The sequence below is a fragment of the Drosophila serrata genome, unplaced genomic scaffold (genome assembly GCF_035046125.1).
Source record: "Drosophila serrata isolate PLE 108 unplaced genomic scaffold, ASM3504612v1 contig_240, whole genome shotgun sequence".
NCBI classification, from domain to species: domain Eukaryota; kingdom Metazoa; phylum Arthropoda; class Insecta; order Diptera; family Drosophilidae; genus Drosophila; species Drosophila serrata.
In genome coordinates this window covers 3,919,196-3,938,120 of record NW_028257138.1, presented here as the reverse complement: position 1 = coordinate 3,938,120, position 18,925 = coordinate 3,919,196, and the positions used below count along the sequence as shown (strand labels likewise).

The 18,925-nt window shown below is 41.6% G+C and overlaps 9 protein-coding genes across 12 annotated transcripts; 4 read left to right on the top strand and 5 right to left on the bottom strand.

Moving 5' to 3' along the window:
* Window positions 1–3,229: 3,229 nt before the first annotated feature.
* On the bottom strand, window positions 3,230–5,461 carry Su(var)205 (Suppressor of variegation 205). The gene is made up of 5 exons (XM_020943519.2): window positions 5,231–5,461; window positions 4,978–5,118; window positions 4,800–4,916; window positions 4,597–4,720; window positions 3,230–3,698 (listed from the first exon to the last, which is right to left on the bottom strand). Exons 2-5 carry the CDS (start codon window positions 5,092–5,094, stop codon window positions 3,424–3,426), a joined length of 633 nt encoding a protein of 210 aa, XP_020799178.1. The 5' UTR covers window positions 5,095–5,118; window positions 5,231–5,461; the 3' UTR covers window positions 3,230–3,423.
* On the top strand, window positions 5,436–6,131 carry Ssb-c31a (single stranded-binding protein c31A). The gene is made up of 2 exons (XM_020943524.2): window positions 5,436–5,708; window positions 5,761–6,131. Exons 1-2 carry the CDS (start codon window positions 5,649–5,651, stop codon window positions 6,031–6,033), a joined length of 333 nt encoding a protein of 110 aa, XP_020799183.2. The 5' UTR covers window positions 5,436–5,648; the 3' UTR covers window positions 6,034–6,131.
* Window positions 6,132–6,173: 42 nt separating this feature from the next.
* On the bottom strand, window positions 6,174–7,218 carry LOC110177010 (transmembrane protein 222). 3 transcript variants are annotated; one of them, XM_020943521.2, is made up of 2 exons: window positions 6,904–7,218; window positions 6,174–6,824 (listed from the first exon to the last, which is right to left on the bottom strand). In XM_020943521.2, the coding sequence occupies exon 2, from the start codon at window positions 6,791–6,793 to the stop codon at window positions 6,254–6,256; it is 540 nt and encodes a 179-aa protein (XP_020799180.1). In that variant the 5' UTR covers window positions 6,794–6,824; window positions 6,904–7,218; the 3' UTR covers window positions 6,174–6,253. The 3 variants fall into 3 exon arrangements, with proteins under 3 accessions (XP_020799180.1, XP_020799181.1, XP_020799179.1); XM_020943522.2 differs by having other exon boundaries at window positions 6,174–6,817; window positions 6,904–7,214; XM_020943520.2 differs by lacking the exon at window positions 6,904–7,218 and having other exon boundaries at window positions 6,174–6,897.
* On the top strand, window positions 7,055–8,250 carry LOC110176902 (uncharacterized). The gene is made up of 4 exons (XM_020943390.2): window positions 7,055–7,124; window positions 7,237–7,398; window positions 7,458–7,650; window positions 7,894–8,250. The coding sequence occupies exons 2-4, from the start codon at window positions 7,335–7,337 to the stop codon at window positions 8,111–8,113; spliced, it is 477 nt and encodes a 158-aa protein (XP_020799049.1). The 5' UTR covers window positions 7,055–7,124; window positions 7,237–7,334; the 3' UTR covers window positions 8,114–8,250.
* Window positions 8,251–8,437: 187 nt separating this feature from the next.
* LOC110176901 (uncharacterized) lies at window positions 8,438–9,337 on the top strand. Its single transcript, XM_020943388.2, has 2 exons — window positions 8,438–8,646; window positions 8,746–9,337. Exons 1-2 carry the CDS (start codon window positions 8,577–8,579, stop codon window positions 9,192–9,194), a joined length of 519 nt encoding a protein of 172 aa, XP_020799047.2. The 5' UTR covers window positions 8,438–8,576; the 3' UTR covers window positions 9,195–9,337.
* Window positions 9,338–10,164: 827 nt separating this feature from the next.
* LOC110176836 (uncharacterized) lies at window positions 10,165–13,503 on the bottom strand. The gene is made up of 14 exons (XM_020943289.2): window positions 13,318–13,503; window positions 13,156–13,256; window positions 13,001–13,102; window positions 12,866–12,940; window positions 12,653–12,796; window positions 12,449–12,595; window positions 12,248–12,385; window positions 12,042–12,194; window positions 11,747–11,968; window positions 11,405–11,675; window positions 11,126–11,327; window positions 10,730–11,054; window positions 10,462–10,664; window positions 10,165–10,400 (listed from the first exon to the last, which is right to left on the bottom strand). Exons 1-14 carry the CDS (start codon window positions 13,331–13,333, stop codon window positions 10,262–10,264), a joined length of 2,238 nt encoding a protein of 745 aa, XP_020798948.2. The 5' UTR covers window positions 13,334–13,503; the 3' UTR covers window positions 10,165–10,261.
* An 81-nt stretch (window positions 13,504–13,584) lies between these two features.
* LOC110176839 (uncharacterized) lies at window positions 13,585–14,709 on the top strand. The gene is made up of 2 exons (XM_020943295.2): window positions 13,585–14,121; window positions 14,182–14,709. The coding sequence occupies exons 1-2, from the start codon at window positions 13,761–13,763 to the stop codon at window positions 14,616–14,618; spliced, it is 798 nt and encodes a 265-aa protein (XP_020798954.2). The 5' UTR covers window positions 13,585–13,760; the 3' UTR covers window positions 14,619–14,709.
* A 6-nt stretch (window positions 14,710–14,715) lies between these two features.
* On the bottom strand, window positions 14,716–15,917 carry LOC110176838 (uncharacterized). Its single transcript, XM_020943294.2, has 2 exons — window positions 15,532–15,917; window positions 14,716–15,464 (listed from the first exon to the last, which is right to left on the bottom strand). The coding sequence occupies exons 1-2, from the start codon at window positions 15,742–15,744 to the stop codon at window positions 14,814–14,816; spliced, it is 864 nt and encodes a 287-aa protein (XP_020798953.2). The 5' UTR covers window positions 15,745–15,917; the 3' UTR covers window positions 14,716–14,813.
* Window positions 15,914–18,601, bottom strand: Snx6 (sorting nexin 6). Of its 2 annotated transcripts, XM_020943291.2 has the most exons (8): window positions 18,455–18,599; window positions 17,862–18,266; window positions 17,678–17,799; window positions 17,169–17,613; window positions 16,933–17,115; window positions 16,673–16,690; window positions 16,416–16,525; window positions 15,914–16,294 (listed from the first exon to the last, which is right to left on the bottom strand). In XM_020943291.2, the coding sequence occupies exons 1-8, from the start codon at window positions 18,458–18,460 to the stop codon at window positions 16,201–16,203; spliced, it is 1,383 nt and encodes a 460-aa protein (XP_020798950.1). In that variant the 5' UTR covers window positions 18,461–18,599; the 3' UTR covers window positions 15,914–16,200. The 2 variants fall into 2 exon arrangements, with proteins under 2 accessions (XP_020798950.1, XP_020798952.1); XM_020943293.2 differs by lacking the exon at window positions 16,673–16,690 and having other exon boundaries at window positions 18,455–18,601.
* Window positions 18,602–18,925: the final 324 nt, after the last annotated feature.

Genomic DNA, 18,925 nt, shown 5'->3' with positions numbered 1-18,925 from the left:
GTCGTAAAATTTGCATATAAAAATATAGTTAATTCCGACTAAAAAATGGTATTGCACCTTCAGTCAGAAGCTTAAAAGAAAGTGAAGGAGTCACTGCCGACCCTATAAATCTTAGGCAGTTTTATTAACCTGCTAAAAATTAACATACAAACGCTTTCCGAATTGAAATTAATGCATTTTTGGCTTAGTTATGAGATTTTTAAATTTTGATTTGTCGTAAAATTTGCATATAAAAATATAGTTAATTCCGACTAAAAAATGGTATTGCACCTTCAGTCAGAAGCTTAAAAGAAAGTGAAGGAGTCACTTCCGACCCTATAAATCTTAGGCAGTTTTATTAACCTGCTAAAAATTAACATAAGACCGCTTTCCGAATTGAAATTAATGCATTTTTGGCTTAGTTACGAATTTTTTAAATTTTGATTTGCCAAAAAAATTTCATATAAAAATGTAGTTTAATGGTATTGCCCCTTCAGTCAGAAGCTTAAAAGAAAGTGAAGGAGTCATTTCCGACCCTATAAATCATATATATTCTTGATCGGCATCAACTGGAGAATCTTTTCAGCTATATCCGGACTAAAAAAATTTTTTTCAGAAATTTCCTATTTTCTGAAAAAAATGAAAGGGGTTACATCATGAAAATTTGCGAAAATCGGCCAAAAATTCACATTTTAAATGGAGTATGCAGTTTAATTATCCTGCTAAAACTGAACATACGACCGCTTTCCGAATTGAAATTAATGCATTTTTGGCTCAGTTATGAGATTTTTAAATTTTGATTTGTCGTAAAATTTGCATATAAAAATATAGTTATTTTCGACTAAAAAATGGTATTGCACCTTCAGTCAGAAGCTTAAAAGAAAGTGAAGGAGTCACTTCCGACCCTATAAATCTTAGGCAGTTTTATTAACCTGCTAAAAATTAACATACGAACGCTTTCCGAATTGAAATTAATGCATTTTTGGCTTAGTTATGAGATTTTTAAATTTTGATTTGTCGTAAAATTTGCATATAAAAATATAGTTAATTCCGACTAAAAAATGGTATTGCACCTTCAGTCAGAAGCTTAAAAGAAAGTGAAGGAGTCACTTCCGACCCTATAAATCTTAGGCAGTTTTATTAACCTGCTAAAAATTAACATAAGACCGCTTTCCGAATTGAAATTAATGCATTTTTGGCTTAGTTATGAGATTTTTAAATTTTGATTTGTCGTAAAATTTGCATATAAAAATATAGTTAATTCCGACTAAAAAATGGTATTGCACCTTCAGTCAGAAGCTTAAAAGAAAGTGAAGGAGTCACTTCCGACCCTATAAATCTTAGGCAGTTTTATTAACCTGCTAAAAATTAACATAAGACCGCTTTCCGAATTGAAATTAATGCATTTTTGGCTAAAATTAACATTTTTATTAAAAATTTTTATTAAAAATTAACATACAAACGCTTTCCGAATTAAAATTAATGCATTTTTGGCTTAGTTATGAGATTTTTAAATTTTGATTTGTCGTAAAATTTGCATATAAAAATATAGTTAATTCCGACTAAAAAATGGTATTGCACCTTCAGTCAGAAGCTTAAAAGAAAGTGAAGGAGTCACTTCCGACCCTATAAATTTTAGGCAGTTTTATTAACCTGCTAAAAATTAACATAAGACCGCTTTCCGAATTGAAATTAATGCATTTTTGGCTTAGTTATGAGATTTTTAAATTTTGATTTGTTATAAAATTTGCATATAAAAATATAGTTAATTCCGACTAAAAAATGGTATTGCACCTTCAGTCAGAAGCTTAAAAGAAAGTGAAGGAGTCATTTCCGACCCTATAAATCATATATATTCTTGATCGGCATCAACAGGAGAATCTTTTCAGCTATATCCGGACTAAAAAAATTTTTTTCAGAAATTTCCTATTTTCTGAAAAAAATGAAAGGGGTTACATCATGAAAATTTGCGAAAATCGGCCAAAAATTCACATTTTAAATGGAGTATGCAGTTTAATTATCCTGCTAAAACTGAACATACGACCGCTTTCTGAATTGAAATTAAAGCATTTTTGGCTTAGTTATGAGATTTTTCCATTTTGATTTGTAGTGAAATTTTCATATAAAAATATAGTTAATTCCGACTAAAAAATGGTATTGCACCTTCAGTCAGAAGCTTAAAAGAAAGTGAAGGAGCCACTTCCGACCCTATAAATCATATATATTCTTGATCGGCATCAACAGGAGAATCTTCCATTTTCTGAAAAAAATGAAAGGGGTTATGAAAATTTGCGAAAATCGGCCAAAAATTCACATTTTAAATGGAGTATGCAGTTTAATTATCCTGCTAAAACTGAACATACGACCGCTTTCCGAATTGAAATTAATGCATTTTTGGCTTAGTTATGAGATTTTTAAATTTTGATTTGTCGTAAAATTTGCATATAAAAATATAGTTAATTCCGACTAAAAAATGGTATTGCACCTTCAGTCAGAAGCTTAAAAGAAAGTGAAGGAGTCACTTCCGACCCTATAAATCTTAGGCAGTTTTATTAACCTGCTAAAAATTAACATAAGACCGCTTTCCGAATTGAAATTAATGCATTTTTGGCTTAGTTACGAATTTTTTAAATTTTGATTTGCCAAAAAAATTTCATATAAAAATGTAGTTTAATGGTATTGCCCCTTCAGTCAGAAGCTTAAAAGAAAGTGAAGGAGTCATTTCCGACCCTATAAATCATATATATTCTTGATCGGCATCAACAGGAGAATCTTTTCAGCTATATCCGGACTAAAAAAATTTTTTTCAGAAATTTCCCATTTTCTGAAAAAAATGAAAGGGGTTACATCATGAAAATTTGCGAAATTCGCCAAAAATTCACATATTAAATGGAGTATGCAGTTTAATTATCCTGCTAAAACTGAACATACGACCGCTTTCTGAATTGAAATTAAAGCATTTTTGGCTTAGTTACGAGATTTTTCCATTTTGATTTGTAGTGAAATTTTCATATAATTATAGTGTTAATATCGATTCTTTGTAAAGCCGTGTTAGAAAGGTAAGCATTAGTTAAAGGGGTTCTTAAACAGAAAATGGAAAACCCTTAATTTTGGCTTCGGGTTTTTCCCAAAAAGTCTGTTACGCAAAACATTTTTAAAATAAATTACCCACACCACATATGTACGCCACATGCCACATATGTCTTCCAAGGACAATTCCATTTCCACCACTTTGCAAAGACCAAACATCTGAATATTATACGTTGGTTTTTAATCATTGAGTTACAAATTTTTAAAACACAACATGATGGGAAATTAAAATAATAATGTTTTTCGCACTTCGTGTGCTGTGATCAGGGTGATTAGTGTTAATGGTTTAATCTACTAGAGTAATGATCTTCTGATGATCTAAAAACTCTGCTGCGAGACTGGAGTGCGAGAATCCTAGTCCTCATTGTCTGAGTACCAAGACAGGCGCTCCTCGTAGAAGTGAATCACCATTTGGGGGATCTTAACATTGGCCACAGTCGAGGGTACCATTTCAGCTTGGTCCACGCCCTTGAATTGAATCAAAAATGTGAGGCGGCCATTGTTATCGGAGGCCCCAAGAATTTTCTCAGCCTCAAGACCGCGATCAAATCCAGTTCCACCTGGCGGCATGGAATCGCCACTATCCTGGTCCGGCTCCATGGTGCGCTTAGCTTTAGCACTAACGGGTGCTGAGGAACAAAAGAATAATATCAATAAGGGAAAATTTTTTTGAGTTTACTTCGTAATTATACCATTCTTATATATTTTCAGTCTTACTTCTACAAATGTTAAACTTTTAATGACATTTTTGACTTAAGGTTGGAATAAAACATTGACATACCAATAGTATATCGCTATTAGGTGTCATACTCTCTATACATCGATATGTAACTGATAATTTAATATATTTTAATATATTTATTCATTTTTTAATATATTCTTATATTTAAAGAAACAAAAAATAAATAAGATATCATTTTTCGTATGAATTTTTACGTTAAGTATGGTATGTTTCGATATCTACATATATGATGAATTTTTACTATATTTTCCATTTGATTTTGATCGCAGTATTTATGTTTATCATATAGGACAATAAACTATAATACAACAAACTATGGAGAGCAATCTCAATGGCTTTCAGCATCATTAATCCGCCGTATGACATTTTCATAATCGTTTTATTGGGGTTAACTGTACTTTCTACAAGGAAATCGTAAAAATGTTTTGTATCTGCATAATGTAACAAAATTTGGCTTGTTTCGGATATCTCACATCTAACAAATTAGTTGGATAGTTTTTTTTTTTTTTGCCTGGTCCAATGTATAGAGAGTATTTACATATGATTCAATAGGTTCACAGCGGTTATACTCTCATCCACATTAGGGACGGTTGTCTACCTGGCTCTCAGTTGTCTTTCTATTGTTTAAACTCTTCAGGGGAAAAACATTCAAATATACTTTTAAAAAATTTTGTGCGCGAAAATAACATTTCTAGGCTTACAAAAATGTGAGTCCATCCAAGCCACTTGACGCTCTCAAGTTAACGAATCTCGAACACTACCCTTAAGAATGTAGAGCTGCTCACCTGGTTCTTCGGACTTTCGCTTGCTGCTCGAGGACGTAGACGCAGTGCTGGAGCGCGCCGTTGTGTCCTTGCCCTTGTTGCTGCTGTTTGGGCGGTCCTTCTTAGAAGTTCCCGCTTTCTCCGCCTGCGGAGCATCGGGATGATGCCAAGAGAGATACGATGAGTGACAGATCGATCACAACTGTACCCAAAGAAGCACTTACCTCGTCCTTTCGACTCAGCTCGTATTGCTGAATCAGATCTTGGCAGTCCAAGTTACTCTCCGGCTCCCAGGTATTCTCGGTGTCAGCATAACCCTTCCACTTGAGGTAGTACTCAACCTGCGGATAGAAACGAAAGATGAAGCGACGCAGTCAGCGAATTCTGGCGCGGAACACTCACTTTCCCTTTACGCACTCGCCGGTCGATGATCTTCTCTACGGCGTACTCTGCCTCCTCCTCTTCATCGGAGGCATTGCTATTGCTATTAACTTCGGGATTGTCCGACTTCTTTCCCATTTCTTGTTTTTAGAACGCGCTTACCTTGCCGAAAAAAAATTCGCACAGCCGACGCCGCACGCACACATGCATGCGCGACATGCGAAGAAAAATGTTAGTTGTCGCCAGCACTAATTTGTTATTGGCGCGTACTTACCACTATTTAAGTGAGATATATATTTAAGCCTAGAATCTGGCACGTCACTATTTTTGCACAGTTGGTGCTATCACCGGGAAAACTTTTACTTGAATGAATTGATAAATTAATAAATGCGCCTTCGAGTGACGCCGGTACAGCCAGTATGCGAAAGGGCCTCAACAGTGAAAACATCGATATTTTTGTAGCGATGTTTTTGTTACCTAGTTGGACTCAATGTTAGATCAGAACGGTTGAGTTACAGGAATATCGATGGTACTATCGATGTTTTCACAGCTGTACTCAACGCGCGTTATAACAGTCTTTGACTCGCCCGCTTCTCAACACTTTGGTAATCCGAAGACGGTAACACTAAGCAACTAACAAGCGCGAATTTTCTACTTTTTTTTTGCATTTGCCAAAAATAAGAATTTGAAACATGCCAAAGATTAAGAAACAAAAGTCCAGCTCTTCGGAGAGCGACAGCGGCCCGGAAGACGTAAGCCAGCACGAATTATTATTAAAAAGGCGTTACGAACTTATCATTGCAGCGCAATCCACCGGCAAGTAAGAAAGCCAAGGAGACGCCGGCTGCGGAGGGAGCCAAGAAGGGTGCTGCAGGGGGTTCTGGGCCGTGGGTCCTGGAGAAGCTGCGTCAAGTGCGCATCAACGAGTTCCGCGGCCGGAAGATGGTAGACATTCGCGAACATTATGAGAAGAACGGCGAAATTATGCCCGGAAAGAAGGGCATCTCTCTATCAATACAGCAGTGGAAGAAACTTCTTGAAATGGCCGATGAAATAACGCGCGCAGTAGAGAACTAGGTTTAAGATATTAGAGTTAAGGCCCTACACCATGTTAGCAAACATTTAAGTGGGCTAGCTCCACTCACTGAATAAATGTTAATTCAAAATAATGAAAATTCTTAGCAAACTGAGATATCCGCGTTTCCAAAAAGACTTAGTTCCATAATTAGAAATACATTTTATTGAAAATACTTAAATAAAAAAGAATTGAACTACACGAAGTTAACATATTCAGCCATTAAAAGTAGACGCCCAACAAGATACACAAGGTCAAAAGTATGACAAAAGGTAGCCAGGTCTTAAGGACGCCCCCAAAGCCAACGTAGCGCCCGCAGACGAAGAGCCACATGCTCAGGATAAGCATGTTCCAGCCGGTGCTATTCTTGTAGCGCATATTGATAAGTGCGGTCGCCACATGTGAGTGGCAATTGTCGCAGAAGATGTTATGGATTCGAGTGCCGTATAGCACCGACGCCTTCGAAACTGCCTCGTCCCAGGCATAGCTGCCGCCCTCAACAAACTTGGGCTGCAATCGGAGGTATCGGGTGGGTCGACCGAAGGCCATGTCGTCCTCTGAGACGAAATAAGCGCCAGCAAAGTCCCTGATCACGCCGGCTGAGGTGCAGATGCCCATGTGACCGATCATGGGTAGAAGCCAGGTGAGCACGGGTATGGGAGTCCAGACGATGCAATATGGAAAGCGCTGCTCTGCTGGGTTAATAGGGGGCAGCCTTTCCGGGGCACCGGCATTTCCGGATCCAGCTCCCGATCCGCCCATGGTGATTTCCACGTCCTCCTGGTTCTGGTGACTTGGGTTCGTTGTCATTATTATTACACTAAACAAGGTGAAAAATGTGTGTTGTGGGGAAACCACAAACAGTCACTCACTAATTGGCTCTATCCGGGTCGTAAACCCCCACAAAATCGGTCGCTAACTTTTCCGATTGCGGCCCTTGATAAGCGAAAAAACAGACGCTGCAAGAGTATTGCTATAAACAAAGTACAAACACCTGGATATTTTTTAATATAATAACAGTGTTGGAAAACGCTGCCTGGATTCATAGGTTTATCAAACTAGTCTATATTGTTTTTATCCTAATAAATACAAGGTTAAAAATGTTAAAAACCAATACAAAAAAATCATTCTGTTTATTTAATTATCAATTTGGCATATTTTAATTTTTTAAGTAACACAGTACATGCATTGTGGTTTATTTTCAGAAAAGCCAGCTGGTCTCACTGAACTGTTTGTTTTTGTTTAGCTGTTGGCGACTGTTTATTGCTTAATATTAACAAACAATTATTAATCGATTGTGACCATGGCACAGGTGTTTATCAATGGAGCAAGAGACGAGACCAATGTGCGGGAGTTCGACAGCTTGGGTAACCGGTGCCGCGTCACTACGTATGATCTCTAATCTCTTGACATTCAATCCAATCAGATCCCTCTATCCAGGAGCTTATCCACGCAGCCACTGAGGCCAGGAAGTTGGCTTATTGTCCATATAGCAACTTTTCTGTGGGTGCTGCCCTGAGGACCAGCGATGGCACCATTTACTCCGGTTGCAACATAGAAAACGGCGCTTATGCCACCACCATTTGTGCAGAGCGTACGGCCGCGGTTAAGGCTATCAGGTAGGTCAGTGGGTCACTCCCGGACCCAGGAGTGTCACATGTGCCTTACTCAGGGTCATAGGCTATCTTACAAGGGGTTCTGTATATTGATGCTAATTGTAACTATAATTAATGACGATAATACGATTTTTCAAGCTTTTCAATTTCGCTCCTACGTATTTCATTTATGTAGTAGTTTTTAAAATATTATAATTTGAAATTCCTGTAAACTATTCTAATATCCTTAATATTTTTAAAATTTAGCGAAGGCAAACGCGACTTTGTGGCCTGTGCGGTTGTGGCCCAACAGGACAATGGCTTCACCACGCCTTGCGGAGTTTGTCGGCAGTTTCTTTCCGAGTTTGTCAATGGCAAGGATATTCCACTGTATGCTGCTAAGCCGAGCAATCTGCCCCTGAGGGTGCTCTGCACCAGCGTGCTCCAACTGCTGCCCAACGGCTTCAGCTTCTTAAACGGCAAATAGCGGGAAAGGAGACGGATCGGGCAGCTGCAAACCATGTGCAATATATACATAAATTTAGTGTTTTGTTATTTAGCGTAGAACCCACCCCGTGGTCGTCGTTGTTATTTGTTGTTCAATAGCTATCCGAGGCAATCGCATCTGTTTGTGTGTGTTTTCATTGGTGATCGTTTCGCTCCGAGGACGGCTTATCAGCAGCTCTCTCTCGCTCCCGCTCTCTGTCTCTCTGCGTGTGTTGGCCAAATGTTTATTTGTGTCACACCACGGGGAAGGGGGGCGGGGGCTAGTTATTATAGCCAACTTCACGAGTCAGCGTCACTACAAACCGTCCATTTGCCAGCGGACCCGCACAGAGTAAGCACCCAGTCACGCACTCGCCTCGCCTAAAAATATAACAAATTTTAAGAAAATAAGGCGTGCGCTGGCCTCCTCCTCCTCCGCAACTAGCTAAAAATATTAAATATTAATGTCGCATCTCACGGAAAACTTTGCTCGTCCGGAAAAGCCAGAAGAGGTTGTCACCTACGGCAGTCTGGGTAAGTTTCTTGATCTCCAATGAACTTGATCTTGGCAAAACTTAAAAAAAGATTTCAGAGTTATCAAGTGACTTGGATTGATCCTTTCCTGGCTTTCAGATCCTTCTGTTCAGGAACTATTAAGGGCCGCCTTTGCCGTGCGTCAACGCGCATATGTCCCGTATAGTGGGTTCAAAGTAGGCTCTGCCTTTCGGGCCAAGCTCACCGGGCAGATCTTCACCGGCTGCAATGTGGAGAACGCCGCCTTTACGCCCTGCTCCTGTGCCGAGCGAACGGCTCTGACGAAAGCCGTGAGCGAGGGAGCCACTGAGTTTTCCGTTGGCGCTGTCGTGGCCTATGAACCGGACGTGTTTACCACTCCCTGCGGTGTGTGCCGCCAGTTTATCCGGGAGTTTGCCACTGACGATATACCTATCTATATTGCCCAGGCCATTGATGCGAGGATTGGTGACGCCGCAGGCGAGGAGCCGCTGCAGAACGACGATCCCGTTCTGTGCACCTCCATTTTTAATTTGTTGCCGAGCAGTTTTCGCACGTACCGGAAGTAAATGCAGGCTAATTTTAATCGAGGAGGTGGGGGAAAGCCAAGGGAGCTAGGTTCAAGGTTGCCTCAACGCAGCCCCTTGCCAATAGTAATCTACAATGTTAATCTAATCTCTGGAAATAAAGAAAATTACACTACACTACAAAATATACACTGTTTCTTTTATAAAAATATGGTGGGCTAGATGATGACTTGTCATAGATTTATACATATTAATATAATGAAATAAAAACAACCGATAATCCACTTAAAATCTGTAATCTAGAAAGGAGGCGATAGAAAATGAAAGGGTAATAATTTATGACTAAATTATATACTTGTATATATACATATGTAAGAAAGTTTCTATTGAATAACGTCACCTCACATATACTCTATATACCTTTTTATTAATAATTTAAAAGGGAATAAATTCGAACTTTATGTGTATTTATAAGAGTTTAAATCTTATAACTATACTTTAGTTGAAAAGATATATTTAAGGAAGCTTTTTTAATTTGATTTGGGGATGATAAATAATTGTGCTCAATATCATTAAAATTGATACACATCAAACCAGCGCTCACTTGTAAATAGTATTACAGATAGGACGGAATGTGTGTAATCTGATAGTTTTCATCATTATCATTATTTTTATAACTTTGGAGAGTATTATAACTACAGTCGGAAGCTTGCAACGCAGTGAAGGAGTAGTTTCCGACCCGACAAATCATATATATTCTTGATAAGTATCAATAACATAAAAATATCCATTTAATGTACATAAATTACACATTTTATGTTTTGTGATCGATTGCTCATTCAAGCTCATGATACTATGGGCAACTGCAAAGGTGTACACAATTCGGCTTCTCGAAATTAGTTTTCTTTTTTGTAATTTTCCATATAGTCTGACAGAATAAAAGGGGAATTCCCGACTAGAGACAAGTGGAGGGCTGGAAAACAACCAATAAATTAATATAAATATCACAAGATATTGGCTAGGAAGTTTCTATTTTTCATCTTAAATTATAAATGTAAACAATTTGTTCTACATTTGAATACCAAAAATGGACTTCCGGAAATACTAGACTACTTTTCCCGGTGTTTCGGCATTCTTTTCTGCTGCGACTCTTCCAGCCCGTCGGCAACATCAGGATTAATGCGAGTCGGAACCTCTTCGAAAAAGGGTTTACCATCACTGGCAATAATCATTTGGGAATAGTTCCGCCTATTAATCCATTAATTATAATTATAATAATAAATTCAAGTTGCAGCTTCAAATTACTTACAGATTATGTTTAAGTCGATCAATTTTATCCAGCAAGGCGGAATTCCGTTCCTCTAGCTTGGAACGGTTTAGGGAACTCCTCTCATTCCGCTCTTCCAGCCGCTTGATGCTGAGCTCCTGGTTCCTCAGTTGCGTGTGCTTGTTCTGGAGGGTTTCGAAAAGGTTTCGAAATTCTTCGTCCCTGGTGGCGAGCTCGTGGTTTATCTGCGGAGCAGGAGGAGCAGGATAAAACCAGGCAGAGCTATCAATGGGATCAATCGGCGATCAACCTTGTTAATGAGCCTGTCCTTCTTCTCCAAGTCTTCCGTCAAATCCTTTTCGGTCTGTTGCAGACTGAGAATTCTGTCGGAGTCCAGTGTCAGCTGCCCCTGCATCCTCTCAACATCCTGTTGCAGCTGAGCTTTACTTTGGCAATGAATTTCAGCATTTGTGTTGGCGTCTTTTAGTTGCCCCTGCAGGTTATTGATCATATCACGAGCCTTCTTAAGCTCGTCCTCGAACGAAGTGCTCCGCTCTAAGTACTTGTTTACCTTACAGGTGGCCTGCTCCAGACCCAGATCTGCATCCTTTAAGCGCAAGTGCATCCGGTCGTATCTTCATGAAGTTTGAAAATTGTATACTATTGCGGATGACTTCATCATAAGTCAAATTCCATTTGCACTTACTCATCCTTGGCAGTCAACAGCTCGGATTTCAGTTGTTCCATGGCCGCGTCCTTGGCTGTTTGGACTGCCTTGCTCTCGGCCAAACGAAGTGCCTGCTCGGACACCAGATTCTGGTTCTGCACCAGTTTCATCTCAAGTTCGATTATGGAGCGATTACGTTTGTCCAGCTCGTCGGCCAACTGAGTTTCAAAGGATAAACTTGCTAGTAGGATAAAAGAGATTATTTAGTGCTCGAGTCATCCGAGTTGAGTACCATTATTAAAGAAGGCTAGCACTTACTTGTGGGAGCCAGTTCGGATTTGCGGCCTGGGCTCGTTGGGGGTGAGCTTTTTGTGTTCTGTTTTGAAGAAAGTTCCGGCTCCATATTGCGAATTTGCTTCCCATTAGGTTTTGCCGGGTCGGGTCGTCGGGCCGGCGAAGTGATTTGTTTTTTTGTATTCGTTAAGTTGCCGGGTCTTTTGGATGCAAAATCCTGATTCTTTCTTGTCAGCGATTTGTTTGCTGTAAGTCCTGGTGCCTGCGCAGGGACGGGACTTGCAGAGGCTTGCTTCTAAGGAATATAGAGTCTTATTCAGTAAGGCCTCTTAAGAATCACTCACACCGTTCCCGAACTCTACTCACTGAGGATACCTGTCCGGTTGATTTCAAGCCTGAACCACGACTTGTGGAAACACTTCCGCAATTTCTCTTCACCGAGGATACGGGTTCGCTGGATTTCGGAAGAGGTCCTTTGGCCTGCAGGGGGTCGGGATTTCTGGAAGCATTCCTGCTAACAGAGGGCACAGGTTTGGTAGCATTTGGTCCTCGTGACTGTAATCGGCTGACACCTGCAGAGGCTGGATCCTGCAGAGTACAAAATATAGTTTATAATAGATAGTTTATAATAGACTTCTTAAAACAAACCATTGCTACTTACCGTATTTACAGGTACGCTGGACTTGGGTCTTCGTATATAACTTGGACTTGTAGACAGGCTTCCGCGAGTCCTGACTGCCGAGGAAACAGATTCGCTGGCCTTGGAAATAGGTCGTCGATTCTGAAAGATGTCCGGACTTGTAGGAGTTCGACTCTGGGGAATATAAAATATAAGTAAAGGTTACCTCCTCTTATATTTGTGCCCACCGAAAGAAAAGGTCCTTGCGTCTGTATGAGGCCGGGATATCTGAAACCACTCTCCCTATTCCTGCTTCCCGAGGATAAAGGTTCGGTAATCTTGCGTTCTTGTGCCTGTACGGGGCTGGGACTTCCACAGGGCTGACTCTAAAAAAAGGTAAAATATAAATATATATAAATCCACTCCTTCCTTTTAGGATTCCTGCTCACTGGGTCTATTGGGTTGTTAGCATTAAGTCCTGGTGTCTGTACTGGGCCGGGGCTTGTAGAAGCACTTCCCCGAATTCTACTCTCTGAGAATATAGGTATTTTGGTCTTAGCAGCGGATCCTCGACTGGGACTTGCGGAGGCTTCGTCCTGTGGAATATATAATTTCTTAAATTATATCCATCCGCCTCACAGATTTCTACCCACCGATAAAATAGATCCCGGCTTTTGTGCGGGACCTGGATTTCTGGAAGCACTCCCCTGATTTCCATTCCCCGAGAAGACAGGTATTTTAGTTTTAGGAAGGGGTCCTCGAATCTGTGAGGGGCGGCGATTTCCAGATACTTCAGCCTAATGAATGTAAATTATAATCAAGAATACCCTCTTAAGAAGCAGTCCTCCTCTCAGATTTATACCCACCGAATATAAAAGTTCTGCGGCATTAGGAAGAGATCCCCGAGCCTGAATGGGGTCGCAGTTTGCTGAGGGGCGATCCTGCAGAGTACAAAATATATGAGGAATATATGAACTAGGTTAATTTACAATTATACTCACCAAGAACCCAGGTAACGCCCTGGGACTTGTGGAAGCTTGATCCAAAGATTCAGGTTCGTTGGTCTTAGTCTGCAAGTTGCCCCGACTTATAGAGGTTCGAGCCTGGGGACTATATGTATAATATTTTACTCTTAAGAATCAGTTGCTTTACTTACTGAAAGAGGATTTTTAGCCCTTGAAAAAGGTCCTTGAGTTCGTAATGGACCGATACTTGTGGAAGATCCTCGCGAGACTTTGAACACAGCTGTCTTGTTGTCTAAGATTATGATCAATGTAATGAATCCTTCTGCTGAAGTCATTAAAGGATTTTAACTTACTCGGAGGCTTGTTCATTTTCTCTTAGATCCGGAAGTCGATCGAAATTAAAATAACGAAAACGAAAAATTTCTATAAAAACAAATTTTAAAACCAATAGGTAAGAAATCTTGGGAAAAATTTTAAATATATATTTTTAACTATTTAGGAAATAGGGGTATTAACTCTTGTGAGTTTGAAGATGTACTGAAGTCCAAATCATAGCCGTGTGTGTACAAATACAATAACCAAATGACATTGTAATGAAAAGTCACACAGAAAAAAAGCCCCTACTTCTAAAAATGTTACACACATAACCTACTGCATGGTTGACGAACAAGATGTGACATTACTCTATATTTTATTATCAGTGGTACAGCTTTCGTTCAATAAAATTCAGTACAGATTTTAGACTACAAAAATACACACATAATTTTAACACAAATTTTTAGTGAAAAAAAAGAAAATGGCCGAAAAGCGAAAGCTACTTCAGCGTTACATGGCGTGTCTTAACGAGCTGCAGGATGAGCTGAAGCGCAAAGAGCTTGAGAAGCAGATGAGGGAACTCGAAATGCTGCAGAACGAACTGGCGCGACGACAGAAGCGAGAGAACGAAGACGCCGCCGCCGGAGGCCTCAGCAAGGAGCAGCGGAAGAAGGTGCTCCGCAAGTTGCTCGGCTCCTATATGCAGAGGCTGGATGGATTGATGTCTGAATTGGAACGCCGCGAGTCGCGGCTTAACGGTGAGAAGGGTCGCCCATCCGAGTCCGAGAATCTGCCACATCCTCCGATGCTAGAGGAGTATACGGTGGCATTCTCCGAGGTCGGTGAGTAGTTGAATGTGGGTAGCCGAGTGTTCTTTCAGTCCTTCACTTTTGTTTTTTAAGATGATAGTGGCCGAGAGCTCCTGGAGGCCGCCTTGAGCGCCCGCAGGAGCGCCTATGTCCCTTACAGCAAGTTTAAAGTGGGTGCCGCCTTCCGTGCCAAGGGCGGCAGGATTTTCACGGGCTGCAACATCGAGAATGTGGCCTTTACTCCGGGCAACTGCGCGGAGCGATGTGCTCTGGCCAAGGGCATTAGCGAGGGTGAAATGAAGTACACGGAAGGTGCTGTGGTGGCCTATCACCCGGAGAGTTTTACTACGCCCTGCGGCGTGTGCCGTCAGTTTATCCGTGAGTTTGCCTACAAAGATTTCCCCATCTACATTGCCAAGGCCCCGCCGCCGGAGATGGAGTGTAGTATTCCGGCTATCCAGGACACTGATGAGGTGCTGGTCACATCGGCGTATAACCTCCTGCCTCATAGTTTTACCACATTCGTGTAAACTTGGCGATGAACTTTCTATGCCAAAGGATCCTTTAATCATTCTGGTTACCACACACGGACTTTAAATAAATTTTCGGCATCTCAAAAAAGGTACATTTTTTCTTAAATTCTCTTAGGTAAAACCATAAAATCTTACGTTTTATTTAACATAAATTTCGTTGAGGAAATAATAGATGTTTAGTAGGAATGAGCTCTAAACGTAAGTAACGACCGGTTCTCCCGATCCGTATATGGCGTATTCGCTTTTCTTGGCAAACGGCACGACATCCGCATGCTCCAACACGGGCCTCACGTTTGGATCGAACTCAACTAGTCGGGTCTGCGGATCCGTGTAGTTGGCCTGCACTTCCGAGACCATCCCCGAATGCGGTACACGCTTGGTCTGATTCTGGAACTCGCAGCGACGCTTTGGGCAGAGCTTTGAGGGAAAATCATCGCACATATTGGCATCCGGTTCCCGCGATACCTTGCGCGAGGGCATCATGTTCTCCGACCAATTCCAGAAGGTTAAATTGTCATGGGCTCCCACTCCACCGGCTATTTTTTCCGGACTCAGTCGCACATACGACAGATTGTAGGTGGTGGCAGAGGGATCCAAGTACTTGCTATAGCCCTCCTCAGAACGATCGATAACTATCTTAGTGGCTTTAACTGGCGTGGGCATGGCAACAGGCACAACCTCAGGCTCCTCGGGCATTTCCTTGAGCACATAGGTGTCATGGGTAACACTCGAGATGGGCTTCATTCTGCGCTTCACAAAACGTAGCTGTCCCTGCTCGAAGGGCTTCATGTACTGGGTCTTCATGTTGAGCGAGGGATTCTTCAGGGCATTCGGATTGCCATACTGGAAATGGGTTAGAAAATCCATTATGGGAGTATTGGGATCCTTTTTTGGTGGTCCATTCTCTCACCTGCCACACATAATTGGCCATGCACTCAGAATTGAGCTTCTCCGACAGCAAGGGATCACTCACATAGAGGTCCTTGTCGGCAAACTTGACATTCAGCTTGTTTCCCATTCTGAGATCGGTGAGGTGGTGATGACCGCGATACGTAGAGGTTCGCCAATCGGTATGCTTGGCGCTGGCCGGGCGCTTGTAATCAAAGCAGCCAAAATCATCCATGGTTAAAAGATTTTTAAACTTAAAGGGAACAGGAGTAAGTCTGGAACAACGCTACTGTAAGACTGTCTCCTTGGTATACTAAATTTGGGGAACGCTATTTGTAGTTGCCTGGATACCGTGTTCGATGCAAAGTTTGTATATTCTGTTGGTTGATAACAAACAGCTCGCCTTCTGTACAATGTTTTTTCATTTATTCACATTTTGATATATGTTTTATAGGTAATGCTTCAGAGAGAGGAATGCTTGTTTCACAAATATATAAAAGCGCTCTGTGTTCACAAAAAACAAATGATAATTTTTGTTACAATACAAATACGTGTGTGTGGGGTAAGATAATAAATGTTGCTTCAATGGCAATAATAATAAACTGTTTGCTTAGCAATTAAACAATTGATTTACTTCCGTCTCCCGGACTCATCCATTTACCCCCTCTGTATCCTCAACCAGCTCATCCTCTCAGGCAATCTCCTTCAGCGCCAGCAGCGATTGGCGTAGATATTCATACTGGGTCTTGGCATGCTTAATCTCTAGCTCTGAGAGTTCAACGAGGCTGTAATTTAGCAAGGCATAACATATAGTATCCTCTCTCTTTTTGATACTTTTATAACATGGTCAATGGTGAATTTAAAGCTCATTAAAGGGAGCTGGGTAGGGATCGCAGGTGGACTCACCTCTTCTTGAAAGCCGCCACTCGTCGATTGCGAAAACCGATTAGCTCCTCTTTGCCGCAAGCTGACATCGATTCGAACTTTTCACAGGCCTCCGCCTGGGCAGTCTCAGCCTAAAGTAGGAACCAAAGAGATTAGTAAGATTCTGGGAAAGGCAGTAAATAATAAGGGCATGCTAGAGCGTGTGAATACTGATTGAGGGCATGCAGCTGTTTACATCTACTAAACCGACGGTTAATAAACCTTAAAATGCCAAATACCTCTTGCACCTCCAGGGGCTGCCGAAACAGAACACGCACAAACACGCACGCACACACATTGAGAGTGAGGGGTCAGAGGGACAGGCATAGCAGAGAGCGAAGAGCAGAGCAATGTGAGGTAGTTGAGAAAAAAATAGTTAATAGTTTGGTTTGTAATTAGTGAAGCGTTAGAATTGATTGCCCCGCTGAAAGCACTTTTTTGAAAAGGGGAAAAACGTCTCTTAAGGTTTTTGGACACAGAAGCTCATCCCGAATCTTACCGCATGCACATCCTTGTTTTTGGAACGGGCCTTCTCCAGATTACGATTGGCCGTCTCATATGCAGCCAAACATCGCAGACGTCGGATTAGCAATGCCTTGGCAGCATCACTATCCCGCTGATAATAGCGCAAAGTGTCACCCAGTTTGAGATCCTGATCGCTGGCCACTCGAGTCTCCAGATTCTTCAAGAACATAAATCAATAAAGCATTGACAAAACTCTATCGGTTAACCCACCTTAATTCTCTCAAATATCTCCGCCGTCTTGGCCACAAATGTCTCCATATTGCCCTTCTCGGTGGTCGAGAGCTGGGTCAAAGCATTCGATATCTTTTGATGGCTATCGCCCACATCCTTGTGCCGCTGCGTCATCTTCTCTGTCCGGATCGCTGCCTCACGCAAATGTCCGTGATATTCGGTGAGGAATTGCAGCTCATTCTCAAAGAAATCATTTACATCTCGCACTGTGGCGCTGAGCAGAATCTCGTCTGTGGTCTTGCCCAGAGACTTTACAAAGCCACCGAAAATGGCCATCTTCTTGCGTGGCTTGGCGCACAAATCCTGATCGTACTCAAGGAATACCTTGAGATGCTGGTCCACGCGAAAGACGGGATGACTGGCCAGTCGACGAAGGAACACTTCGTGCATAGCTACAGTTTTTTTGAAGGTGGCAAGGTATTCGCTGGGAAATGGTAAAAGAATTATTTATTGTTTTGCATATTTTTTTTTTAGTTTGGGTCACTCACGCCTCCAGCTCCGACTTCATCTTCTTGAATTCCTCTTTGGTCATGTTCCCTTCGCCCTCGCCTAAACGCTGTAGCTTTTCGCGAGACGCATCAAAGTCCGGACGTGGCGGACAGGGTGGTATCTAGTAAGGATATCAAATCAGTATCAGTATCATAAATTAGGGTTAATAAGTTGGAGACTCACAATATAGCCGGCATAGTCTTCGTTCTCCTCGATGCGGTCGTGCAGCCAGACAAACTCCTCGTGCTGTCGCACTACATTATTGTCCTTTTTCGCAAAGCCCGGCAGCGTGGTGCGCGTGTGTACTGTAAACTTGACCTTTTCCTTTTCGCTCAGTGCATCGGATATCTCCACATGGAGCGCGTTCTCGCCCAGGGCGACGGGAGCGCCAGGCGTGGCCGGTGCGGATGAGGAGCTGTCCGGCGATGTGGCAGATCCACTGCCATTTGTGGCAGCTGCAGGTGCCGCAGCTGCTGTTTCGGCCAGAGGATTCGCCAGCGGGTTCGTTGGCGAGACTATTTCCATGGTTGCGCCATTGCTGTTGGCCGCAGACGGACTGTTCAGCAGGTTTGAGTCATCCGTGCCGTCCTGCGAGTGCAATAAACACATCAATTCACACTCTAATTACGCCCATTTTCTGGTGATAAGACTTTTCTTTGTGTACGCGGCGAGAGGCGTCACTTGGACGGCTCAGCTAGTAGCTCTCAATGCAAACAATTCAGGGTTTTAATAACTTCCCTATGGGGGAATATGGCTTGGCTTGCATTTGTACATACCATCATCTTGTTGGTGGGCTTATATTCCTCAATTAGAACTCCCTTTAGTGGAATTTAACAAATCAACAAACTTTTTCTTTCTCTGCGACTTTTGCGGCTTATCGATATATTCTGGTGATGGTACGTGAGTCGATATTGTAGTATTGTGAAATTTGAATTTATTGCACACACACTGTCTATCTTTTTTTATATAATTAATAAATTTTTTTAGTAATTTTCTTATGTTATTAACGATTATCTTTTCTTTTCTATACATACTTGTGATTGGGATACTGAAGTATTGGATGTATCTACCGCATGACTATCGACTAAGCTAATTAGAGCGCCATCTCTACAACTAGTAATTTTAGCAAGTGGGCAGTCCGCCCGTTAGAAATTTAAAATTTATTTTAATGTAAGCAAATTGCTTGTGTTGCCTTATGAAGTGGACAAGACTGCAGTGCCTGCTGCAAGTCCTCCTCCGCTGGGTAA